The sequence below is a fragment of the Microtus pennsylvanicus genome, chromosome 10, assembly GCF_037038515.1.
Source record: "Microtus pennsylvanicus isolate mMicPen1 chromosome 10, mMicPen1.hap1, whole genome shotgun sequence".
In the NCBI taxonomy this organism is placed as follows: Eukaryota; Metazoa; Chordata; class Mammalia; order Rodentia; family Cricetidae; genus Microtus; species Microtus pennsylvanicus.
In genome coordinates, this window is record NC_134588.1 from 30,404,942 (window position 1) to 30,432,339 (window position 27,398).

Sequence of the window (27,398 nt, forward strand, 5' to 3'; positions counted from 1 at the left end):
CAGACAGTTGTGAGCTGCCATGTGGGTGCTGGGAATTGAACCCTGGCCCTCTGAAAGCACAGCCAGTGCTCTTAACCACTGAGTTCATCTCTCCAGTTCCTAAAGTTTCTATTTTTAAATGAGTTCATTAAGGCTAGACTTGTTACTTTTTTTTTTTTTTTTTTTTTTTTTTTTTTGGTTTTTCGAGACAGGGTTTCTCTGTGGCTTTGGAGCCTGTCCTGGAACTAGCTCTGTAGACCAGGCTGGTCTTGAACTCACAGAGATCCGCCTGCCTCTGCCTCCCGAGTGCTGGGATTAAAGGCGTGTGCCACCATCGCCCGGCTACTTTTTTTTTTTTTTAAAAAAATATTTAGGGGTTGGAGAGATGGCTCAGTGGTTAAGAGCATTGCCTACTCTTCCAAAGGTCCTGAGTTCAATTCCCGGCAACCACATGGTGGCTCACAACCATCTGGAATGAGGTCTGGTGCCCTCTTCTGGCCTACAGACATACACACAGACAGAATATTGTATACATAATAAATAAATAAATATTTAAAAAATTATTTATTTATTAAGTACACAGTATACCTGCAGGCCAGAGAGGGCACCAGATCTCATTACAGATGGTTGTGAGCCACCATGTGGTTTTGGGAATTAAACTCAGGTCCTCTGGAAGAGCAGTCAGTGCTCTTAACCTCTGAGCCATCTCTCCAGCCCCTAAAGTTTCTAATTTTTTTTTAAAAAATGAGTTCATTAAGGCTGGTTAGGTCTCACTAGCTATTGAAATAATATGTAACTTTTCTTTTTTTAATCTTACTATGTAGCCCAAGGTGTCTCAAATTGGCAATACTGCATCAGCCTGAGGAGTTCTGGAATTCCACCACTCTTTGATAATATGTATTTATCCACGTTGGATCAAATCCAGGGTCTTATGTATTGAAGGCTGACATTGAGCTATGCTCTTATCCCTGCCCTGTAAGCTTGGAGCTCATTAGATGGCACTTGAACTTCCCTTGTGTGTGTCAGTTTATTGACTGAACCACATCACTACATTTTTTCCTCTGTGCCAGCTCCTTGGAGAAGCCACAGAGGAAGGGATGTATAGCCATTCCCTAGAGATGGAAACATTTGCTCATAGAGGAAAGTCATACAATTTAGGTAGTTCAGTGTTAGGGGCTGCAGACCCATAGACCCTCAGACCCTGAATTTCCTATGACCCCTTGCCTGCCAGAGTAAACAACTTGTTTTCCTATGCTTGCAGCTGCTCCGAGACCCTCATCTGTTCCTGATGGCAGGGGAGTGGTTTTCAGATTTTTGGATCTGAAAAATCTCAAGAGTTAGGGTGTGGCCATTAGTCAAGGAGAGCCCTATATAAGCTGCCCTGGAACACAATAAAATTGGCATTCTTATTTCAAGAGTAACCCATGTCTCTGTGTGTTTTTAATCCCCAGATCCTTGCCCGATGTGGTTCAGGCACCACAGCTCAAAGTAACAGGGTTCACAAGGTTATAAAATAGGAGCCAGGTGGTGGTGGCACACGCCTTTGATCCTAGTACTAGGAAGGTAGAGGCAGATGGATCTCTGTGAGTTCGAGGCCAGCCTGGTCTACAGAGTGAGTTTCAAGACAGACAGCCAGAGCTCTGTTACACAGAGAAACCCTGCCTTGAAAAACCAATAATAAATAAATAAATAAAAGGAAAAGAAGTAGTAACCATGTTAGGGAGAGGACACTCATGTGGAGCTGTGTAAGTTTCTCTGGCCAGTCCATAGTGCGCTTACTGTGTCTCCCCAGGAAAAGTAAAACAATAGTTAGGAAGTCTGTTATCTCCATCATCTATCTAAAGATAAAACTTCCCCCAGCACTTGAGATGGAACCGAGAGGCTCACACGCGCTAGGCAGATGATTTACCACTGAACTATACTCCCAAGCCCCCTCCTTCCTCCTTTGAGACAAGGTCTCACTAATGCAGCCCTGGCTGACCTAGACCTCTCCATGTGGACCAGCAGGCCGTGAATTCAGAGATGCATCTGCCTCTGCCTCTTGATGGTCGTGATTCATGTCTTACATGCTGGGATCTTTTGTCCTAACCTAATGCAGTGAAAGGCCCAAGTAGCAGGGACTTCCCAGTGACAACAGAGCACCTGTGTATTATGCTATTGGTAAAGCTTACCAAGAAGCTAGCTCAGGAGACGTGGCCCCTCCACCTCCAATCCAAATGTGTTTAAAATGTCCTCCAAGCTCGGCGGTGGTGGCGCACGCCTTTAATCCCAGCACTTGGGAGGCAGAGGCAGGAGGATCTCTGTGAGTTCGAGGCCAGCCTGGTCTACAAAGGGAGTTCCAGGACAGGCTCCAAAGCTACAGAGAAACCCTGTCTCAAAAAACCAAAAAATAAAAAAATTAAAAAAAAATAAAATAAAATGTCCTCCAAACTTCCCCTGTCCTGGGTCAGGCGGCTGCTGCCCCGCCCTACTTCTAACTAAGTAAAGGGGAGAAGGAAAAACTACAAGCAGCTAAGGGTACTAAAAACACCGAGTCCTTAAACAGCCTAAAGATAAGCTATTCCAACAACAACAACAACAAAATACTATTGTTTATCCCATCTGATAAAAATTCCCAAGGAAGGGTGGGGAAACTTATCCAGGAAAAGCAGCTAGGTCAGGAATCCCAACTGACTCCTGACCTCCCCAGTCAGCTCCTGCTGGGTGTTTGTAAGCTCTCATTTGATGTTGTCATTGCTTCCTGACCCCGCTACTTCAGCCAGGGCTGCCGATTTCTAAGTGCCCGATCTGACGGGGATGGCTGTCCATCTGCTCCCTGCTATTGGTTCTCTCACCCTGCTTGCTGCATGCCTGCTGACCTCACTCATCTGAAACAGAACATGGCCACCCTGATTCTCCGGACTGCATAGAACAACAGGCACCTAGACTTTGCATCCTGTTATTTATTCCCCCAATAAAAGGCACTAGTGCTTTTATTAGAGACTGTTCTAGGGGTTGGGTCAGGAAATATAGAAAATGATCCTAGAGCAGTGCTCTCAACCTGTGGGTCGTGATTCCTCTAAGGGTTGAGTGACCTTTTCACAGGAGTCACCTAAGAACATCAGAAAACACAGTTACATTATGATGCATAGCAGTATCAAGACAGTTATGAAATAGCAATGAAATAATTTTATGGTTGGGGTCACCACAACGTGAGAAACTGTATTAAAGGGCCACAGCATTAGGATGGTTGAGAACCACTCCCCTAGAGCATGTTGTGGTTGTGAAAGTAAGAAAGCTAAAAACCAAAATAATGGAAAAACTGAGGGCTGGTGAGGCGGTCTGAATAAAAATGGCCCCCGTAGGCCCATATATTTGGATGCTTTGAAAGAATTAGAAGGCCGGGCGATGGTGGCGCACGCCTTTAATCCCAGCACTCGGGAGGCAGAGGCAGGCGGATCTCTGTGAGTTCGAGACCAGCCTGGTCTACAGAGCTAGTTCCAGGACAGGCTCCAAAGCCACAGAGAAACCTTGTCTTGAAAAACCAAAAAAAAAAAACAAAAAAAAACAAAAAAAAACAAAGAATTAGAAGGATCAGGTGTGTCGTGTGTTTCTGGTTTGTGCTTTGAGATTTTAAAATTTCATGCCAAGCTCAGTGTGTCCCTTTCTGCTGGATCAGGATGTAGAACTCTCAGCTACTTCTCCAGCACCATGACTGCCATGTGCCACCCTAATGATAATGAACTAAATATCTGAAACTGCGAACAGGTCTCCAATTAAATGTTTTTTCTTAAAAGAATTGCCTTGGTTGTGGTGTCTCTTCACAGAAATAGCAGAGTGGCTGAGCCAGCTGAGAATACAGCTAGGTGAGTTCTTATCTAGTTATGTGTGAAGTCTTAAATTCAAGTCCCATCACTGGGGGAAAAAGTTAAGTTAAACCAGGCATAGTGGTGTATTGTTAGGAGGCAGAGGTAGGTAGATCTCTGAGTTTGAGACCAGCCTGCTATAGAGCAAATCCCAGGACAGCTAGGGCTACACAGAGAAACCCTTTCTTGTTGCAGGATATCTGATCACACTGTGAATCCTGATATTGCATTATTTACTGGAAAAATCTGTTTCTAGGTTGTGGTGTGGCTCAATCCTAGCACAGACCTATAATCCAAAAACTTTGTGCTTGTATTGTAATACAATATTGTAAACAGGGTTAAATAAAGTCAACCATAGGCCAAGAGGCAGAGCAAGCAACAGAGCAAGCAAGTTGACAGGAAGTGAACATAAGATTATTAAGTGAATCTAGAGAAGCTAAATAAGGAGAACCCAAAGAAAAACATATAGGCATCCTCCTGGATATTAAACTTCATCAGGCGATGAAAGGAGACAGAGACAGAGACCCACATTGGAGCACCAGACAGAAATCTCAAGGTCCAAATCAGGAGCAGAAGGAGAGAGAGCACGAGCAAGGACTCAGGACCGCAAGGGGTGCACCCACACACTGAGACAATGGGGATGTTCTATCGGGAACTCACCAAGGCCAGCTGGCCTGTGTCTGAAAAAGCCTAGGATAAAACCGGACTCGCTGAACATAGCGGACAATGAGGACTACTGAGAACTCAAGAACAATGGCAATGGGTTTCTGATCCTACTGCACGTACTGGCTTTGTGGGAGCCTAGGCAGTTTGGATGCTCACCTTACTAGACCTGGATGGAGGTGGGTGGTCCTCGGACTTCCCACAGGGCAGGGAACCCTGATTGCTCTTTGGGCTGATGAGGGAGGAGGACTTGATTGGGGGAGGGGGAGGGAAATGGGAGGTGGTAGCGGGGAAGAGACAGAAATCTTTAATAAATAAATAAACGGAAAAAAAGATTAAGGAAAAAAACATAGAGTATAAGAGGGAATCAGAAGGATGGATAGAGAGACACAGAGGAAGTAGAAGGGAGGGACATTGAGTTTGAGGAGACTGGTTTGGTTGGGACAGGAGAGGAGAGGCTTTGGGGACAATGGCAATGGCAGAGGAGGAAGGTTAGCTGGGTGCTTTCTCTGCCTCTCTGAGCTAGCAGGTTTTCACCCCAAGTCTTTATTGGTAAAATCAAATGATTGAAATTTTGTTAAAAAAACGCTTTCTCAAAAAACAGAATAAATGCATTCACGTCGAAAGGCTGTAAGAGCCAGCCAGGGGCAGGTATTGCTGCCAAGTCTGACAGCCTGACTTTGGTCCTAGGAATCCACCTGGCAGCAGAGGAGACTTACTCTCCATATTGTCCTTTGACCTCCATTCTCACCTCCCACGCCCAGAACCTACACATAAAGAATTCTAACAATGCTTAAAGAAGAGTCAACCAGGCAGGTGGTGGTGGCGCACACCTTTAATCCCAGTGACTGGGAGGCAGAGGCAGGCAGATCTCTGAATATGAGGTCAGTCTGGTCTATGAAGTAAGTTCTAGAACAGCCAGGGTTGTTATACTGAGGAACCCTGTCTCAAGAAACCCAAACCAACACCCCCCACACACAAAAAGCAACCCCCCCAAAAGAGTCAACCAGAAGGAGTTTCCGACAGCCAAAGTTAGAACAACCTGAACAAATAAATAATGATAGTTTTGGAACATAGCCCCCAAGTGAAATAAATCTCCACGAGCTTATACAGGTAAAAATGAGAAAGTAAATGGGTACCAATTCTTCCTTAAAAGATAATTCTAATTAGTACATGTAGAAGGAATGAAATAAACAGAAAACTGTATTTATAACAGCACATATCAAAGTTAACAGGCAAAAGTTAAAAACAATATACTCACATCTCAAATAATCTTACCAGCATTGGTAAAAGGGAGAAGCCAGAACTTATGCCAAACAATTAACACAGGTACCACTGCCATCAGCATGTACTGAGAAAAGGAATGTCATCTCTGTACCACCCTTCCCAGTGATGTGAGAACAACATAGCAAATCCAAGCAGAGATTGCCCTGGACAACAGATAACTGTTCTTCCAAAGCATAAAGTTCAGGGCTGGAGAGATGGCGCCATGGTCAAGAGTACTTGTACTTCTGAGGGCACGGTTCCTAGCACAGATATGGTGACTTCACAACCATCCGTAACTACAGTTCCAAGGGATCTAATGCCCTCTTACCCAGATGGCACTAGATAGTAGCACACACACATATACTTAGGCAAAACATTCGTACACATAAATCTAAGAAAAAAATTCCAAAGCGTAAAGCAGCAGGGCAAGGTACCACATGTTTTTAACCCCAGCACTTGGGAGGCAAAGGTAAGACTTCCTGGTCTACATAGTGAGTTCTAGAACAGCCAGGATTACATAGAGAGACCCTGTCCCAAACAAGCAAACAAATCTAAATAAATAAATAAATACATAAAGCAAGCATAAAGGTCAGGGCTGGGGAAATGTTTCACGGATTAAGAGCAATTGCTAGTCTTAACAGAGGGTGGAGGTCTGGTTCCCAGTACCCTCATGGTGAGTCATAACTGGGTAATTCCAGTTCCAGGGGATCCAAGATCCTTTTCTGGCCTCTGCAGACATCAGACAAGCACATGGTACATAGACATACATGCAAGCACACACACATACATTTTTGAAAAAAAAATTTAAAGCATCAGAACTGGAGAGATGACTCAAAGGTTAAAGCATTCACTGCCCTTTCAGGAGACCTAGGTTCAGTTCCCAGCACCCACATGGTCGCTCACAACTGTAACTCCAGTTCTAAGGGATCACAGATGACACCCTCTTCTGGCCTCTGAGGGTACTAGGTAAGTACATGTGCAGGCAAAACAGACGAGTAAAATAAAACAACTTTGTCTTTAAAAACTTTTTTGGGGGGAGCTGGAGAGATGGCTCAGCGGTTAAGAGCACTGCCTGCTCTTCCAAGGGTCCTGAGTCCTGCTCTTCCAAAGGTCCTGAGTTCAATTCCCAGCAACCACATGGTGGCTCACAACCATCTGTAATGAGATCTGGTGCCCTCTTCTGGCCTGTAGACAGAATACTGAGAATACTGTATACATAATAAATAAATAAATCTTTAAAAAAAAAACAAAAAACTTTTTTTTTCCAAGGCATCAAGGTCACAAAAGACAAAGAAAGACTAAGAAACAGACTAAGGGACCACGACATGAATTAATGGAATTTGGGGTCCTGTATTTGATTTTGAAACAGGAAAGAATATTACAAAAAAATCAAAAAGTCCATAGTTTAATAATTATAATGGGAATTTTGGTTTTGATCATTGCTTTATGGTTAAATAAGATGTTAACATAACTGAATCTGAATGAAAGATAAACCAGAAACTTTTAGCTTTACAACCTTTAGGTCTATAGTTATCTAAAACAAAACTATTTTCTTAGAGCTATTGACCCCTTGTCAACGTGACACACAAACAAATCTCCTTAATTAGAATCTTCCTCATTTATTTCCAAGATGACACATTGATATTAATACTACAATATAAGACATACATAACTTTATAAGCACCACAGTCCTCACAAACACATTAAAACTTCAGTCTTGAGTCCAGGTCCGGTCCTGCTTACGTTGCCTCTCCTTCTGTCATCGCCGGGATGAAGCCCATCCTACTGTAGGGTCATGAACAGTCCATCACACAGATCAAGTACAACCACGAAGGAGACCTCCTCTTCACCGTGGCCAAAGACCCTATGGTCAATGTGTGGTACTCTGTGAATGGCGAGAGGCTGGGCACCTACATGGGCCATACTGGAGCCGTGTGGTGTGTGGATGCTGACCGGGACACCAAGCATGTCCTTACTGGCTCAGCTGGCAACAGCTGTCATCTCTGGGATTGTGAAACAGGGAAGCAGCTGGCTCTACTGAAGACCAACTCAGCTGTCTGTACCTGTAGCTTTGACTTTGGGGGCGACATCATCATGTTTTCCACAGACAAGCAGATGGGGTACCAGTGTTTCATGAACTTCTTTGATCTACAGGATCCAAGCCAGATCAACAGCAATGAGCCCTACATGAAGACCCCCTGCAATGACTCCTAGATCACCAGTGCCGTTTGGGGACCCTTGAGGGCGTGCATCGTCGCAGGCCATGAGAGCTCAACCAGTACAGTGCCAAGTCTGGGGAGGTGTTGGTGAATGCTAAGGAACACTCCCGGCAGATCAATGACATCCAGTTGTCTAGAGACATGACTATGTTTGTCACTGCATCCAAGGACAACACAGCTAAGCTCTTTGACTCCCCGAGTCTTGAACATCAGAAGACTTTCCGAACAGAAAGTCCCGTCAACTCAACTGCCCTCTCTCCCAACTATGACCATGTGGTGCTGGGAGGTGGCCAGGAAGCCAAGGATGTAACCACAACCTCCACCAGGATTGGCAACTTTGAAGCCAGCTTCTTCCATCTGGCTTTTGAAGAGGAGTTTGGGAGAGAGTCAAGGGCCACTTTGGACCCATCAACAGTGTTGCCGTCCATCCTGATGGCAAGAACTACAGCAGCGGTGGCAGAGAGGGCTATGTCCAGGTCCGCGTCCATTACTTCGACCCACAGCACTTTGAGTTTGAGGCCTAAGAAGTTGGATCTCAGTGCACACCAGGGAAGCTGCTCAAGAGGGTTTTAATTCTGAGAAATAAATTAGTTTGTTAAACAAACAAACAAACAAACAAAAAAGCCCTTCAGTCTTTTCAAAATATCCAATCTCTCTAAAAATCCAAAATCTCTGTTAAAAGTTCTAAGTCTAAAAGGAAAAAAATTCCAAGTCTTCCAGCTGCGGGCTCCTGTAAACATCAAAATTAAATTAAATACCTTCTCACTTCAAGAGGGAAGAACCAGGGCAGAGTCACAACCTGAATGAAGCAAAACAAACTCCAATTGTACAAATAACTCCACATTCAATGTCTGGGATTCACTCAATCTTCTGGGCTCCTCCAAGGGCTTGGGTCACTTCTTCTGCGGCACACACAACTTGTATCTAAGCTCCGGCGGGCTCCACTCCTGCTGCTGATCTGGGTGGTCATCCCGTGGTACTGGCATCTCCAAAATGCCAGGGTCTTCTGCTGCAACTAGGCTGCGCTTTCCTCAATAGCCTCTCCTAGGCTCTCCTCATGGTAGCAAGCCTCTTCTCTGCATGAGCCCTTCAATCCTGGGCTTTCGATTGCCGCTGAGTCTGTCCCTTCACCAATGGCCTCTCCTGGCCTCTCAGTGCCAGGCCTCAGCTGTGCTCCATGGCCCCATCACACCTTCAAAACTAGTACCACCTGGATGATTCCTACAACCAAGTTTGGCTGCTAGTGCAAGGCACAACCTTGGTCACTCTGCAAAACAGCTTCAGTGTTCTTTTAGGGCACACTTCCCAGAAGACAACGCTGGTTTCTCTCTTTATTGTTTTTGTTTTGTTTTGGAGACAGGGTTCCTTGTGTAATCCTGGAACTCACTCTGTAGACCAGGTTGGCCTCAAATTTAGAGATCCATTTGGGATTAAAGGTATGCTCCAACATACCTGGCTTGCTGGTCTTTTGTTTTGTTTTGTTTTGTTCGAGACAGGATTTCTCTGTGTAGCTTTGGTGCCTGTCCTGGAACTCACTCTGTAGACCAAAATGGCCTCAAACTCAGAGATCTGCCTGCCTCTGCTTCCGGAGTCCTGGGATTAAAGGCCTGCACCACCACTGCCCAGCTTGCTGTTCTCTTCTCAATCACCACTAACTTCTCAGCTCCAGCAACCAGCACCTATGTCCCAGTAAAGCAAAGGCTTCACTTCAGTAGCTCTGGTGTCTTGTTAATCATAGCTGATCCTTCAGCCCCAGCGAACCAGAACCTCAGAATCTTTTTGTGGGAGGCAGGTTTAAGATAAGGTTTTTCTTTCTTCTTCTTCTTCTTCTTTTTTTTTTTTTTGGTTTTGGTTTTTCAAGACAGGGTTTCTCTGTGGTTTTGGAGCCTGTCCTGGAACTAGCTCTTGTAGACCAGGCTGGTCTCGAACTCACAGAGATCCGCCTGCCTCTGCCTCCCGAGTGCTGGGATTAAAGGCATGCGCCTTTTATCTTGGGCCCTACCAACTTTAGAATAGCTACCAAAAAATGTCATAGCAGTACTTTATTTTTGAAAAAAGGCCTCATGTATTCTAGGCTGGATTTGAACTCACCATGTAGCAGAGAAGATCCTGTTGGGATTACAGGCATGTGCCACCACGCCCGCCTTACGCAGTGCTCAGAACCAATCTTGGGCTGCACTCACGTTAGGTAAGCATGCTCCCAGTCTTTATAAAGGTTGGTGGTAGAATCAAGCTGCCCGTACCCTGTTCAAGAAGCAGCCCTGGGGCAGAAAGCCTCCGCTGACTACAGGATGGATGAAGGAAGGATATTTTCCAAGAACCAGGAAGTCTTGGAAACACCACCAAAAAAGGTTTTATCCAGTTTTCCATCTCATGCTCTGCATGTGGTGAAAATATAATTAAAAAAACCAAACTGGCTATCTTTCACCTCTCACCTACCTATAGTTATTTCTAGAAAATCTATCACAGTCAAGAAGTGTCTCGTGGGCTACGGATGGCTCAGCAGTAGAGTGCTGCTCAGGATGAGCAAGACCCTAGGTTGACTCTCCAGTGACACAAAGAAAAGAAAAACAAAAGCCGGGCGATGGTGGCGCATGCCTTTAATCCCAGCACTCGGGAGGCAGAGGCAGGCGGATCTCTGTGAGTTCGAGACCAGCCTGGTCTACAAGAGCTAGTTCCAGGACAGGCTCCAAAACCACAGAGAAACCCTGTCTTGAAAAACCAAAAAAAAAAAAAAAAAAAAAAAAAAAAGCCTCCAATTTCAGGACTCAGGAAGTCGAGGCACAAAGAAGGTTCACAAGCTCAAGGACACCCCGGATTATATAGCAAAACTATTTTTTAATTGATTTTTATTGAACTCTACATTTTTCTCTGCTCCCCTCCCCCTAGAAAAACTATTTTAAAACAAAAAAAATAGGGCTGGAGAGATGGCTCAGAGGTTAAGAGCACTGGCTGCTCTTCCAGAGGTTCAATTCCCAACAACCACATGGTGGCTCATTACCTAGTGTGCAGGTATACATACAGAGCACTCCTATATATAAAGTATAAAGTTTAGGGCTGGAGAGATGGCTCAGTGGTTAAGAGCTTTGCCTGCTCTTCCAAAGGTCCTGAGTTCAATTCCCAGCCACCACATGGAGGCTCACAGCCATCTGTAATGAGACTTGGTGTCCTCTTCTGGCCTGCACTGTATAATAAATAATTTTTTTAAAAAAAAGTATAAAGTTTAAAACAAAACAAAAAAATAACTCATGTGTGCTATACTGAAAACCCTAGAGTTACCCAATCAAACGTCAAAACCATACCAGCATTACACGTGAAGCCAGCATCAAGGAGCTGCAGTTCTCATGAAAGGAACTTACTGACCTGCCATCTAAAGGTGCGCCAACTGGATGCTCTGATACAACTTCCTTATTTTATAAGGGAAAGCCTGAGTGCTGTACATCTAACATTTATTACATTTTTAGGAAAACACAAATCAAAGTCACAGTGAACTAGACTCTCAAAAATCCAAAGCAAACAAAACAACAAACCTAACCTCAACTATAATGGCATACCACTCCACACGTCAGGAGGGCTACAAAGTTTCTTTAAAGGGAGAGTGGCTGTGGGTAGGCATAGGTGGTTTTATGCTTGCCTGGCAGACAAGAGGGCTAGGGTTTAATCCCTAGCACCGGGTGGGAGGATAACAAGCGTCATTTGGCAAGGAAGCAGAGAAAGAGAATCCTCTTGCATTGCTCCTGGGAATAGTAAAATGGTGCAGCCCTTGTGGAAAACAGTTTGGCAGCTCCTCAGAGTTAAAGATAGAATGATTACGTGACCAGCAATCTTAGGCTTAGGTAAATATCCAAGAGAACTCAAAGTAGGGACTCAAATAGCTATTTGCACTCCAGGGTATAATTCAGCATAGCTGGAAGCTGGAACAGCTCGTTACCATCAATAGTCAAACGAATAACACAAGAAACACTCAGACACAGAATTAAAGAATTAGAATTCCCAGGATGAATGGACCTGCAAACATTCTGCTAAGTGAATCAAGGCAGGCACAAAATGAGTCTGTGTGATTCCATGCATATGAGGGACCTCGGATAGGCAAATTCAGACAGCAGATTACAGGGGTTGAGGGTAGGGGTGAAGGGAAGAAGCTACTGTTTAGTGGTATAGAGTTTATATCAGTGTTTCACTGTTTCGAGACAGGCTGGCATTGAACTCACCATCCTCCTGCCTCTGCCTTCCAAGTGCTGAGATTACAAACAGCAGGCCAACAGGCTGGGTGGTGGTGGCGCACGCCTTTAATCCCAGCACTCGGGAGGCAGAGTTCAAAGCCAGCCTGGTTGACAAGAGTTAGTTCCAGGACAGGCTCCAAAGCCACAGAGAAACCCTGTCTCGAAAAAACAACAACAACAAAAAAAACCCAAAAAGCCAACCAAACAAAAAGCCACCATCAGGCCGGTAACACTCTGAGCACAGAGAAAGCTAATGCTAGGGGTTAAACACTGTGCTTGTATTTCCAAGCCACTGAAACACATGTACAAATGTCTACAGTGATAAATACTGTTTTATATGTTGTCTCCGTCTCTCTCTCACACACACATAATCCATAAATAATCAAAGGAGTAGCTAAGCACTTACTATGTGTACAGCCTTGAGCTGAAAGGCAGATGTGCTCACAACACAGGCAGGAAACTACTCTATAGGCTGGGGTAAGTTCAGGCTCCACCAGACCCCACAGCACAGTTTGAAAAACCAACTGCAGGGGACTTGAAACAATTAAAACAAGTATTTTCTCCTTTCTCTGATTTTCTGAGACTGCTGTCAAATTTGGCCTTGAATTTGGATGCTCCTGCCTCCGCTTCCACAGTGATGGGATCACAGGTGTGAGCCATCGTACCTGCCCTCTCTCTTTTCAAGCATGCACTATACCCCACCCCCTTCTAAGAATTATTCCCATACAGAGCTGGGTATATAGGGTATAAGTTGTTTTGATGACCAGGAATCAAGAGATGGCAGCCCTAAAGAGTTTTATGTCCAGTATATCACTGTTTTTTAAGATGGGACTCTCCATGTACCCTAGGCTGGCCTGGAACTCAGAGATCCACCTGCCTCTGGGATTAAAGGTGTGTACTACGCCCAGCTATCCAGCATCTGCTAAACCAAGACAACAGTTTGTTTTCAAATCAAAGGATGATCATGTGGCCATATCTTTCAATTCTTGCCCTGTGAAATGATTCATGCTGATTACACAATCCTTCTCATATATAGTTCAAGTGAGATGAGGGGTTGGCATAAACATGCATTATCTGAAGTATGCTCAGCATGAAAGGCAGAACTCTGTAACTTTAAAAGGAAATGTTAAGTCCCAGGAACCTTTTATTGTCTGAATAACTGTACACAAAATACCAGGCAGAGGAGTCCTGAAGGAAATGATGGCCGAGTTTCACTATTATTTGCCCATTGGTCCTTTATCTTCTAAGCATGTGTATATATACGCTCTTTAAATGCATTAGACATTTATTCTGATCACAAATGCAATCCACGTGTGAATAAATAAACTCAGTATCTTTTCTCCCCTCTGAGTCTCTTTTAAATAGAAAAATGTGCTAAATGTCTCTTCATGGCCCGCTTGGCCACCACTGCCCCACCTACGGCTTTAAAGAGACTGTAACTTGATCTTCTGAAACCCTACTGAACTCCAGTCCAGTCAGGCACAGGACTCCTGGGAAGGATGTCCTACTGATACTGTCGGTAGTCTCCGAAGGGTGAGGGTGGCAGCTGGCTTGACGGCAGCTGTGAGTGGTCTTCTGCAAACTGAGGGCCTGCAATTGAGATGCAAAAGGCATCCGATTAGGAAGTAGAAAAGAAATGAATCAACTTAAAAGCTGCTGTTACACCACAACTGTAGTTGGGAGTTTCCTTGTAATCTCATAGTTCCTACAAGAGGTCTGCAGACCCTTTCGATTTATCACAGGACAGACTGACTTCCCGGTGTTCTAGAAAGGACAGCCAGGAAAGTCAGATGGATTCGTAACAAAAATAAAATAAAAATTAGTGGGTTTTGTTGTTGTTTTGATTGCTATGTGGTCTCCCTTAGAGCAGGCAGGCCTTGAACTTGCTACCTAGGATTACAGGTATGCACACTACCCCAGTTTATGTGTTGCTGAAGAGCGAACCCAGGGTTCTGTGTATGCTACTCAAATACTCTACCAACTGAGTTATGTCCTCAGCCTCAGTTTAAAGCAAATGCTATAGTAAGTTTCCCTGGGTCAAGACTGGAAGGGGAAAAAAAAAATCTACTGTTTCTTAATACAGCTTAAATATATATATATATGAGTATGTGTGCACACCAGAGTGCAGAAACCTAAGGAAGTAGAAAGGCTGGAGTTCCAGGCAGCTATGAGCTGCCATGTGCACAATGAGAGCTGATCCTAGGTCTTCTGCAAAAGCAGGAAAGGGCTCTTAATCACCGAGCCATCTCTCCAGTCCCACTGTATACAATTCTAAGAAAGTCTAAAATTGCTCTATTTATCTGTATGTGTGTCGATGTACATGTATGCAGGTACCATGGAAGTCAGAGGAGGGGGCTGGATCCCCCGGAACTGGAGAGAATGTTGTGAGCCCCGCAATGTGAATGCTAGGAATTGAACTTGGGTCCTCTGAAAGAATAGCAAGTACTCTTAACCACTGAACTAACTCTCCTGCCCCTCCTGACAAATATTTTAGTAGCCATTTAAAATTATGTGGACAAGCCAGGTGGTGGTGGCACACGCCTATAATCCCAGCACTTGGAAGGCAGAGGCAGATGGATCTTTTTGAGTTCCAGGCCAGCCTGGTCTACAAAGTGAGTTCCAGGACAGCCAGAGCTAATGACAAAACTTAAATGACCCTAGGTATGTTTCTGTTTCTGCTGTTGTTCTGGCAGCACTAGGGGTAAAACCAGGGCCTCTGTAAAGCCCAACCCCTTACCACTAAGTTACAACCCCTTAGTTATGTTTAACAGAACTCATCAATCCAACTTAAATAATAACAAATGTGTTGAGGACCATCTCAAAAACCAAATAAATTTAAAAGAGACAAAGAAAACCCAATGAAAGAATATCTGAAAAGCTTTTTTTGACAAAAGTGGGGAAAATGCCTCCTTAAGACTCAGCTGTAAGCCGGGCGATGGTGGCGCACGCCTTTAATCCCAGCACTCGGGAGGCAGAGGCAGGCGGATCTCTGTGAGTTCAAGACCAGCCTGGTCTACAGAGCTAGTTCCAGGACAGGTTCCAAAGCCACAGAGAAACCCTGTCTCGAAAAGCCAAAAAAAGAAAAAAAAAAAAGACTCAGCTGTAATGCAATTCCTAATTAATGATTGAGGGTGAAGGGCTCTGCATCAGCACCTGCCTCCAGGTTCCTGCCTTGTTTGAGTTCCTGTCTTGTTTGAGTTCCTGTCCTGACTTCCTACAGTGATTTGAAAGCATAAGCTTTGGTTAAGGTGTTTCATCACAGCAATAGCAACCTTAATTAAGACAACAGCCAAAGAAAGATGACCTTGAACTTTGTTTTAAATTATTTACTTATTTATTATTATAAATAATATATATGTATGAGTGTTTTGCTTATATGTCTGTGTATTATATGTATGTCTCATGCCCTCCAAGGCCAGAAGAGGGCACTATGGAACGGTTGTGAGCTGCCATGTGGATGCAGGGAATTGAACTCCAATCCTCTGGAAAAGCAACCAACTCTTAGAAGTTGAACCATGTCTCCAGTGCCCCTTGTTTAACCCTTAAAAGCAAACCCAACCACCCCACAACTGTCTTATAGTCTCATGTAGCCCTATCTGGTTTTAAATTTGTTATGTAGCAGAGGCTAGCCTTGAACCTGTGCTGAGATTACTAGCTTGTACCATGCCTGGACAAAAGTACATCTCCTGTCTAAAAATAAGATATATCATTTTTAGGTGACATCTATATAAATGGTGAGATTTGATTACTAGAAAGGAGACTCAGTGGAATAAGATTAAGTTTTTGTTACATATAGTTCTGAATGTCTGAAAATATGAAACTGTTATTATATACTAACATGATCAAAACTAAGTAATTAGAATGTGACCACCATAATAGTGCAAACTCAAAAGAAATGATTAAAAAACAATGTAAAGTAAGATATCTGTATCAACCCACTGAAATCTACAGAGGAGTGTGCTCATAAATCGTGCAAAGATCATAGCTTTCCCTTGGTGCCTCAGGGAAATCAAATCTAGCAGTATGGTCTATTTCTTGCTCTGCAACTGAATCTTATCCATGCTCCAAATAATTTTCAACATGTCTTATTATTCTTCCTATTCCCTTCCCCAAATGCCAAGTCAACGCTTAGTATGTGTGTGGGTCTATAAGTGTGTGTGTGTATGTATGTATGTATGTATGTATGTATGTATGTATGTATGTATGTCCGTCCTTGGGTGGCTTCTCAGGAGCCCTCTACTTCATTTTAAGACTCGTTTCATTATTGCTATTTTTTAAAGATTTATTTATTAGGGCTGGAGAGATGGCTCAGTGGTTAAGAGCATTGCCTGCTCTTCCAAAGGTCCTGAGTTCAATTCCCAGCAACCACATGGTGGCTCACAACCATCTGTAATGAGGTCTGGTGCCCTCTTCTGGCCTGCAGACATATACACAGAATATTGTACACATAATAAATAAATATTAAAAAAAATTTATTTATTAATTATGTATACAGTGTTCTGCCTGTATTTTTTCTACAGGCCACCAGATCTCATTACAGACAGTTGTGAGCCACCATGTGGTTGCTGGGAATTGAACTCAGAACCTCTGGAAGAGCAACCAGTGCTCTCAACTGCTGAGATATCTCTCCAGCCCGTTATGTATTTTTTGAGACATGGTCTCATTGCGTGGTCCTGTCTGTCCGTCCTGGAACTCACTAGATAGAGCAGGCTGACCTCAAACTCAGATATCTGCCTACCTTCCGAGTGCTAGGATTAAAGGTATGTGCCATCATGACCAGTTTTAAGTTTTTATTTCAAGACAGGGTTTCTCTGCATAGCTTTGGAGCCCGTCCTGGCACTCACTCTGTAGACCAGGCTGGCCTTGAACCCACAGAGATCTGCCTACCTCTGCCTCCCAAGTGTGTGTGCCACCACTGCCCAGCCTTATTTTTATTTAAGTGTGTATGTGCATGCATGTGCCCGCCAGGATCCAGATAAGGCTTTTGGAGCCCCTGGAGCTGGAGTTAGAGTTGCCTGGTGTGAATGCTGACAACTGAGTCATGTCTTCTACAAGAATAGTAGGAACTCATAACAATTGTGTTGATCCCTTCAGCCCTTAAAAGGTCCTCCAATGGCCTAGAACTTGTTACCCTACCATGAGATCCAGAGTGCTGGGATTACAGGCATGTATCACCATGCCTGAAATGTGTTCTGGGGACCAAGCTCATGTGAAGGTGAGGTAACAGCGTGACTAAACTCTTTATTGTGCCAGCACCAGAATCCTTCTGTCTGTATGTTCCTTCTAATGGCCAATGGTTTTTCATTTCCATTTACTCACTGAATGCTGAGATAAAAATCCTGAACATTCATGAGCAGACAGTCACCCACGCCCATCAAGTGGTTATGCAAATCCACAATTCTGCCTCTCACTTTCCCAGAACTCTAATCTGATCCCCACCCAAACTCTGAATCTAGTTTATAATCTTGTCTTTTACTTTAGTTTTTCAGGACAGGGTTTCTCTGTGTAGTTCTGGCAATCCTGGAATTTAAGACATCTGACTGCCTCTATCTCCTGAGTGCTGGAATTTAAGGCATTTGTCACCATGCTTGGCCTATTTTATATTCTTGAAAGCAAGTAATATTTTTTGGGTAAAACAATCTTCCAAGTCTGTTGTCGGTCTTAGATCCCTAGAATGTAAGTCCTTGAGGTCAGAAACTGTCCACCTCCCTCTTCTACTGTCAGCTACAACAGTGTCTGGTCAGCTACCATCATCACCACGTAGCTTTCAAATGATCAGAAACTTCTCAAAATAAATAAATGAACACTAATAAATCTTAAAGTCTACAAAGAAAGACGAACACCAAAAAATCAAGTAGCCAAAGCATTTTGTCACAAGTTGTCTATAAACATGATGATTATAGGCCTACTACTTTAAAAACACTTTTAGTTTTTGTCTATGTGTATATGCATGAACCTGCTTGTATGTTAACCACGTATGTATAGAGCCTGTGGAGGCCAGAAGAGGTCATCAGATCTGCTTGGAACTAGAGGAGTTACAGGCAATTGTGAATGAGTAAGTGGATACAGGGAACAGAACCTGGATCCTCTGCAAATGCAGCAAGTGCTGGTAACTCCTGAGCCATCTCTCTAGCCTCCATCCATTATGTCTCTCTTCTTTCTCTCTCTCTCTCTCTTTTTTTTTCCGAGACAGGGTTTCTCTGTGGTTTTGGAGCCTGTTCTGGAACTAGCTCTTGTAGCCCAGGCTGGCCTCGAACTCACAGAGATCCGCCTGCCTCTGCCTCCCAAATGCTGGAATTAAAGGCGTGTGCCACCACCACCCAGCTCACCCATTATGTCATTTGGGCTTATCATAGGTTCAAGCATAACATGTTAATAACACAGTAGAAATCACAAACTCCTCCATTTTACCAAACAAAAACATTCTTCCTTAATGTCAGGAAGCCATTCCCATGCGTATGAATCTAGAGCATTAAGGAGAGAAAGGACTTACCATTGGGAAACTGTGCAGAGGCAAACCTTGTCAACAAGATACCAGCTCCTTCAATTAAAGCTAGGAGAATGCCTCCCATGGCAGCCGACCCCACCATGGCGACGGGTCCATCTGCAGACATTAATAACAAAGACTACTTTAAGGGAAAGGGCTATCCATATACTTATGTTCCTCTCATTCTCAAACTCTTCCACTGCCCAAGACCTACAGTCAGCAAACAACAGCAGAGAGGTCAGCTCCGGCCCACAGCCTGCTTTTTTTTTTTTTTTTTTTTTTTAGTTTTTCGAGACAGGGTTTCTTTGTGGCTTTGGAGCCTGTCCTGGAACTAGCTCTGTAGACCAGGCTGGTCTCGAACTCACAGAGATCCGCCTGCCTCTGCCTCCCGAGTGCTGGGATTAAAGGCGTGCGCCACCATCGCCCGGCCACAGCCTGCTTTTTAAACAAAGCTGTGATGGTTTGAATGAGATGGCCCCATAGGCTCGTATGTTTGAAAACTCGGTCCCCAGGTAGAAGAACCCTTTGGAGAGGATTAGGGGGTGTGCTCTTGTTGGAGGTGCCACTGAGGGTGGGCTTTAAGATTTCAAAAGACTTGCACCATCCCCTGCCTCCTGCTTGCGGGCTGAGATGTAAGCACCTGCCATCTGCTACCCCTGCTCCACCATCAAGTATTCCAACCCGCGGAAACCGTGAGCCCCAAATAAACCTTCTTCTGGTGCCTTATCACAGCAACAGAAAAGGAACCAACTTAAAAGCTATATTGGACAAAGCCATGTTCTTGCTTGCATGCCTTAATAACATCAGCTCACATAGTGCATTGGTGGGGTGGCTCACGTCTTTAATTTCAACACCAAGAAGCAGAGGCAGGCAGGCCTCCATGAGTCTGAGGACAGCCTAGTAAGTTCTAGGCAAGACAAAGTTAAATAGTAAGACCCTGTCTCAAAACAAAACAGCAACAAAACAACAACAAGATCATGTAGTCCGTAAGTATAAAATATTTATTTCTGGAACCCACAAGGCAGAAGGAAAGAATCGTTCTACAAATCGTTCTCTGACTTCTACATGTAGCGTGCACGAACTCTCGTACTCATGTGCGCGCACACACACAAATTAAATTAATGCAATAGAGAAAATTGATTTACTATTAATGCCTGGACTTTTTCAAGAAAAAGTTTTAAACGTCTAGTCTTGGGAATTCACTTGCTCTTTCCTCAAGGCCCAGAGGATGATCTTTATGCCTCACAGTTGTGTGGCAGACAGTGCTGATTCAAGATAACTTAGGAAACTACAGCACCGAGACTCTGGCGTTCTACCAGCGACATGGTAATAAATGGTCTAAATGGTCAGTGTTCTTAACCGCTGTATCACACCAGCAAGAATTTATGTCCCTAGGGCCACACACTGGTAATCCCCGAACTTGAGGAGCAGGGGCAAGGAGATAAGGTACTCAAGGTCATTCTGAGCTAGGGAGGGAGTTCGAGGCCACTCTGGATCTCATGAGACCCTGTCACCAAACAAACAAGCAGGGGGCTGGTGAGATGGGATCAGTAGGTATAGGCACTGAATTAAATTCCTGGAACCCAAGTGGTAGCAGAGAAGTAACTCCTGCAAATTGTCCTTTGACCTCATTTAGCAATGTGCCCACCCACACACCAGTAAATAATGTAGTAATAATAAATTTAAAAAACCCAGTCCTTTATTCCTTTACTCTTACTTTCAAATCACCATAAATACTTATTCTATACCAAATCAGGCAATTCTCAATTTCATGCATTGCAGATTTGAATGATTTTGTTTTGTTTTTTTTTTTGAGACAGGGATTCTCTGTGCAGTTCGGAACGCACGCTGTAGAACACACCTGCCTTGAATTCAGCAATCTGCCTGCCTCTGCTTCCTGAGTGCTGGAACTAAAGACGTTTCATTAATTAAAGGCAGATGAGGTTGCTCCAAAAACCCGACTCCCACTGGTATGTCCAAATGATGGTTTATTTAATAGACTGAGTAGTTAAATGTAAGGCACCTGCCTACCATGTCCAAGGCCCAGGTCCAATCCTCAGTGCTGCAGAAGACAAACAGTGAAGCAATGCTCACTTACTTCTTGCTGCCAGGATGGCTCCTGTTAAGGCACCGCTAGTGATGGAGTTCCAGGGATCTTCTTTGCCTCTTATCTGAACCATACTACAGTCAATCATGGAAAACAGTCCTCCCCAAACCGCAAAGCTACCTGTTTTGTAAAAACAAAACACACAAAACAACTAGTTCAGATTTCTTTTGTGCCTTACTGTTATATTATTATTAATATCACAGTCAAGTATGTTTGCTTTGAAGCCAGCCCTGGTTATTTAACGAGTATATTAAATCTAGGAGAGAGAAGAAGATTCACCTCCTAGAGAGTCTACACCCACGCTCTCAGTATGCCTCTCTTTCTACTAACCATTGTGCTCAAGCTTATATTAAAGAATCTTGGGGCTCTGAGAAATAACTCAGTAATGAAAAGCACTAGCTGCTCTTGCAGAAGACTGGAGTTCGGGTCCCATCACCCACATCTGTTAGCTCACAATCATCTTTAACCTCAGCTCCAGGGATCTGATGCCTTCTGGCCTCCACAGGACCTACATACATGTGGCAGACACAGAAATTCATGAATACAACATAGATTAAAAAAAATTAATCTTGAGAAAAATTTAAATAAGATTTCAACTCTTCTGGGGGAAGGGACGGCAAGGAGCTGGATTAGGTCAGTGGTGGAGCTCTTGCCCAGCATGTACAAAGGCCTGGCTTCAATCCCCAGCACCATAAACACGTTAAACCAACATACATAAGCCTAAAAGAAGCTGCAAATGGTTAAAATCACAGAAATCACTCCTTTAGAATAGAGCACCTTTGTTTAAACAATGTTTCAATATTTCAAACCAAAGGCTCCTGCTTCCTCTCTCTCCTAACTCAGCTTTCTCACCTTCCCTTTCTTCATCAATGTCACGGGGCACCTACTCTGACAATCACCACAGAGCACAGAGAAAGCCAGTGCTCTGGACCATATTACGCACATGCTGCGGAGGCAAATGAACAACCTAGTTGGAGCCAGGGAATGCCGTGGAGTTAGACTTAGGAGGCCTAGTCACTTTTTATTTATCCTCTAAATCAGTGGTTCTCAACTGGGGATCGAGTCTCCTTTGGTGGCTGTGCACCAGATAGCAGCAAAAAAATTTTTTTTTATATTTATTTATTATGTATACAATATTCTCTCTCTGTGTGTATGCCTGAAGGCCAGAAGAGGGCGCCAGACCTGTTTACAGATGGTTGTGAGCCACCATGTGGTTGCTGGGAATTGAACTCAGGACCTTTGGAAGAACAGGCAATGCTCTTAACCACTGAGCCATCTCTCCAGCCCAGATAGCAGCAAAATTACAGTTACTAAAGTGTTGAAGCATTAGGAAGGTTGAGAGTCGCTGCTCTAAAATCTCAGTACGGAGGGAAACAGGACACTAACAAGAACAAACTGGGCTCCAACAAACGTCTGAAGCACATCACTCCACAGGCTTCTTCCAGATCTCACGTGTTCAGGACCAGCTGAGTACAGCAGGAGCCCCTCATCTTTGGTCCAATATTAGGGATCTCATCCTTGGAATGGAGAGATGCCTTAGGGTTTAAGAGGACTGGCTGCTCTTCCAGGACTCGGATTCCCTTCCCAGCACCCACATGGCAGCTCGCACCCATCTGTATTTCCAGCTCTAGGGGATCCAGACCTGCTTCTGGCCTCTGTGGGTACCAGGCACACAGTTGGTATATGTACACATACAAGCAAACCACAAAATTAAAAACCCCGAAACCTCAAAACTTGTCATCCAGGGTCAGAGTGCTTGCTAAGACAGCACTTATTCCCAAGAAACAGGGCCAGTGAGATGGCCCAGGGGTAAGAATACCAAGCATAATGACCTGGGAACCCACATGACGGAAAGAGAACAGACTCTTACAAGTTGCTCTCTGAGCTACACACACATATGCACGCACGCACGCACCCTCCCCCCCTTGCCAAGTAAGTAATAACGTAATACAAGAAAGAAACGTATACAGGCCACTTTTGTGCCTGGTGCCCAAGGCCAGAAGTGGGCCTAGATCCCCTAGAGCTGGAAACAAACTGGTGTACAGATATCATGTGCGTGCTGGTAATGGAACCCGAGTCCTCTGAAAGAGCAGCCAATGCTTTTTTTTTTTTGGTTTTTCGAGACAGGGTTTCTCTGTGGTTTTGGAGCCTGTCCTGGAACTAGCTCTTGTAGACCAGGCTGGTCTCGAACTCACAGAGATCCGCCTGCCTCTGCCTCCCAAGTGCTAGGATTAAAGGCGTGTGCCACCACCGCCCGGCTGCAGCCAATGCTCTTAACCCCCAAACCATCTCTCTAGCCCAAGTAATGAGTCTTTACCACGACTTAGGAAAAATAGTCAACTCTGATTTGATGTCATATCTTATGTGAACATAATTTTCCATACATATTTTTAGCCATTTCCTTTCTACTAGTTACCGAGTAACCAAGTTTATAATTGCTGTGTTTTTATAATCTTCTGATATTTTGCCTGATTTTTACACAATTCTTAATGTTATCCTTGGAGAACCCAAACAGTTAAACTGGTCTGACCTTTACATCACATTTCTCTTCAGCATTATGCTATCCTAGAAACTACCATTTCTGTCACTAGAAATCTGAGCTACACAGCCCTTCTGTGGGGGTTGTGCTGGCTAGTCTTATGGCAACTTGATACGAGGAAACCTCAATTGAGAAAAAGGCCTTCATAAGACTCAGATATAATGTGTTTTCTTAACTAGTGATTGATGGGGAGGACCCAGCCCACTGTGGATGGTCCCACCCCTGGGCCGGCGGTCCTGGGTTCTATAAGAAAGCAGGTTTGAGTTGGGTGGTGGCGGTGTGTGCCTTGAATCCCAGCACTCGGGAGGCAGAGGCAGGCAGATCTCTGTGAGTTCGAGGCCAGTCTAGTCTACAGAGCTAGTTCCAGGACAGCCAGGGCTACAGAAACCCTGTCTTAAAAAACAAAAAAAGAACTCCCAAGACAAGTTAAAACAGAGCAAACATTGAATATCTGAATGACACAAATAAGATTTTAAAAAAACATAATAATTCAACTTAACTTTCCAAACAAAGCATCAATCCAAAAAAAAACTGACAGAGATACTAAGACAAGCAGAGTAAATGAAAATCATTAATATAAAAAAAAAGAAAAAAAAATTTGCTGACTGAACTCCTGTAATCTTGACACACAGGACCTTGAGTTTGAGTTCAGTATGGGGACAAATGAAGAAAGGGAAGTCAGACGGACAGGAGGGCAGACAGGTATAGCCAGCCTCAAGTTCAAGTAAGCAGAAAAAGTCTGAATAAATGAAAACATTCTTCTTACCTCCCAATTGTGGAGCCCTGGTTTTAATAGCTGTCAAACTCCCTCGGAGTCTGTGGTTTACTCCCTATAACAAAAGCAAAAGGAAATGGTCTAAAATGTAATAAACTGGGGACTGGAGAGATAGTTCAGTGGTTGAGAACACTTGCTGCTCTTCCAGAGAACCCAGGTCTTACATGGTAATTCACAATAGTCTGTAACTGCAGTTCCAGAAGATCTGATGCTACCTTCCAGCCTCTGTGGGCACCAGGCATGCACATGGTATGCAGACATACATGCAGGCAAAACATCCACATTCATAAAATAAATTAGGGCTGGAGAGATGGCTCAGTGGTTAAGAGTACTTATTGCTCTTTCAGAGGACCCAGGTTCAATTCTTAGCACCCACATGGTAGCTCACAACTGTCTCTATGTAATTCCAGTCCTAGGGATTTTATCCAACGGCATCAGGCACCAAGCAATGCATAGACATACATGCAGGCAAAACAACCCCCACCTCCCACACAAAATAATAAAATCATATATAATAAGTGTGCTATATTTCTAACCCACCAATGCACCCATAAACATCAACCAGCCCTGGCTTCCAGTGAAGATAAAATAAGACCAGTCACCTACTCACCACTGGAGAATTTCGAAAGCCTTTGAAGGCTTGAAAGATACCACCACCTATGGTACCCATGGTAAAGGCACCACCACAGTCGTCCACGATTCGCCAGGGGCTAAAAACAGAGGAAGGGGGAGAAAGATGACCTTATTATCACTTATAAACCACAGAAACCCTAAAACTTTCTTTACTTAATAACTGAAGGGATATAACAGGTTGCATTGTGGAGTCCACTGCAGCCAATACACTTTTAGGTTGTAAAATAGGAACAGATATACTAAACACATCCATAACTACTCAGTCTCAAGTCCTCGAAGGCAGAAGGATTTAACAATCATCTCCCTCCCCCCTCCCTCTCTCTTTTTGGCTATTTGAGACGGGGTTTCTCTGTGTAGTTTTGGAGCCTGTCCTGTACTCACTCTGTAGATTAGGCTGGCCTTGAACTCACAGAGATCCGCCAGCCTCTGCCTCCCAAGTGCTGGGATTAATGGTATGCACCACCACCGCCTGGCTCAGCATTAAGTTTTAAAGCAGGAACCCAACAAAGATTCACTAGCTGCAGATACAGTGTTAAAAGCCTAAAGTTTCAGGATAACTAAGTTCAAAACAGCATTTTAAACTTTAGTTTGCATCAGATCTGTTTAACACACTAGGATAACATCTAATAATTAGAAGTTAAATTTGTAAAGTCAACATCTAAATGTTGCACAATTTACACAACGCTGAAACTTCAGTAATTTGATCAGGAGATCAGAACTTCTCTTCTAGGGATCTGGCTAATAAAAGTCTATATAGAACCTAGGACCTGACACACACAACATCTCCAGTCTTGCTAAGTCGGCTGTATTACTGTAAAGATTTATGTACGTTTTTCTTTTGTATATCACCCAAAGCCTATTTACACACACACACCCTAGGAACAAGGTAAACTCTGTTTCAGCCAACTTTTAGCAGAGCTGTAATTCCTCCACCATCTCTTCCAAATAAAAAGCCAGTCGTTCACCACTGGCACACATCGTCCACCAGGTTTCAAGTCTAAATGAATTCCGTGAAACGAACACTTAGACTATAGCTTCTAAAGTGTTCATATGCTCCTTGGGCAAGCACAGAGAGGTTTACTCAGGCTTAGAAACAATTTCACAACAAACTCTAAAGTTGGCAAAGTAAAAGAAATTTCTCACTACATCAGACAGTCTCAGGAGACAAGCCCAGAACTGGGAGTGGTGGCACGCACTGGTAATCCCAGCACTTGGAAGAGGTCAGCCTAGGCTATGTGGCAAACCCTGTCTTAACCCGTAACCTTTGGTCCTTCCCTACAAAAAGACAAACACTATAGTGAGCTAGCCCATGGACAATCACTATAAGTACAAGAATGCATTTAAACCTACCATTATTGCCCACAAGAATCTGAATAATGACTTATTTTTCCTTGCGGATTCATAATCTTTTAACTTGACAAAAGATTATGACTATCTCCTCTGAATTGTACAAATGAACAAAGGCTCAGACAGAAATTAAGCAGCCTGCCGCAAAACAAACAAGGAACTAGTAGAGCCAACTAAAAGCACAAATTTTGGAATTTTGGGGCTTCAAACTCACCAAAATCTTTCCACTGTATTTATATAGCCTAAAGGATTCTGAGAGAACAAATGGGAAAAAGAAGCCTAAGACAACGATTAAACCCATATACTTTTTAGCCAGTGCTGGTAGCCCTCCGGAGGGTGTGGTCACAGAAGGATGAAGCATATTTGAGGGTGGGAGCACAGGAACTGCCACCAAATAGTAACTGGAAAGTCCTGGGCAGGCACACACTCTGAGGAATACAGGTTCTTTCTCGTTATAAGCAAAAACAAAGCAAAACCAGATTAACCTAAATATCAAGGTTTAATTATTTGCTGTGATCCCCGAGGCTTTACTCTGACAACTTGAGATTCAACAGCTATTGCACTAATTTACAGCTTATTTTTGCTATGCCTGATTTACTCATGATTGGTCTTTGAGCCAAGCACACAGCCCTCACTTAATAAACGCTTGGTGAATGAAATTATTTCCGTTCATGGCTTTCCTGAGAACACTTCCTATTTGCCACTTTTCCTCCAGGAATTCCGCGCAGGAAATACCACCCCAGCCTACAAGGAGCTCATCCAAGCCCCTTGGCCTTTGGGTGAAATCTATAGTCTATTCTTTTGAAATGCCTCTTCATGGGGGCCCCTTTAACCATACAAATAAAGCCTCAAGTATGGCACTCAGAGATCTACATTCCCTTCGTCAATGTAGGACCTGAGCAAAGCGAAGTCTAGAGACATGTCCAAGGTCACCTCAGCCGACAAAGGCGATCTCTACTAATTGTCCCCGCACCAGACTGACAGCACCTGACCTAGAGAGGAGGTCCCAAGGCCACGAAGCCCAGCACTAGACCTCCTCGCTAGGCACAAGGTCACAGGGGTGCTGGGTTCCGGCACACAGCGCTGAAAGCCACCTGGTCACCCGCGCCCGCACCACCCACAGCTGCCAGCTCTCGGCGCTGAGCCGCGCGGAGCTCGGCTTGCACCTCGGACTCCGACCACGGCGGGCGGAGGGGGTGAGGGACAACAACAAGGGCGGCTTGCCGCAGCTCACCACGGCTCCCTCGCGTACTCCTCCATCTTGGTTCCAGCCCGCGCGAGAGTACCGGGCACGCAGGACTTCCGGAAACTGATC

At 44.1% G+C, this 27,398-nt stretch overlaps 1 protein-coding gene and 1 pseudogene across 1 annotated transcript; one reads left to right on the forward strand and one right to left on the reverse strand.

Annotated features, from left to right (window-relative positions):
* Positions 1-7,523: 7,523 nt before the first annotated feature.
* Positions 7,524-8,571, forward strand: LOC142858109 (eukaryotic translation initiation factor 3 subunit I-like; annotated as a pseudogene).
* Positions 8,572-13,307: 4,736 nt separating this feature from the next.
* On the reverse strand, positions 13,308-27,398 carry Timm17a (translocase of inner mitochondrial membrane 17A). The gene is made up of 6 exons (XM_075988046.1): positions 27,318-27,398; positions 24,714-24,813; positions 24,095-24,158; positions 20,781-20,909; positions 18,689-18,799; positions 13,308-13,785 (listed from the first exon to the last, which is right to left on the reverse strand). The coding sequence occupies exons 1-6, from the start codon at positions 27,341-27,343 to the stop codon at positions 13,700-13,702; spliced, it is 516 nt and encodes a 171-aa protein (XP_075844161.1). The 5' UTR covers positions 27,344-27,398; the 3' UTR covers positions 13,308-13,699.

What these genes read in the sequence shown, in the direction of transcription:
- Timm17a (XM_075988046.1), bottom strand. Translation starts at nt 27,343, where the DNA reads ATGGAGGAGTACGCGAGGGAGCCGTG. An exon ending in GAGTACGCGAGGGAGCCGTG is followed by an intron (nt 24,814 to 27,317) that starts GTGAGCTGCGGC and finishes CTCTGTTTTTAG; the next exon opens with CCCCTGGCGAATCGTGGACG. An exon ending in GCTTTCGAAATTCTCCAGTG is followed by an intron (nt 24,159 to 24,713) that starts GTGAGTAGGTGA and finishes CTTTTGTTATAG; the next exon opens with GGAGTAAACCACAGACTCCG.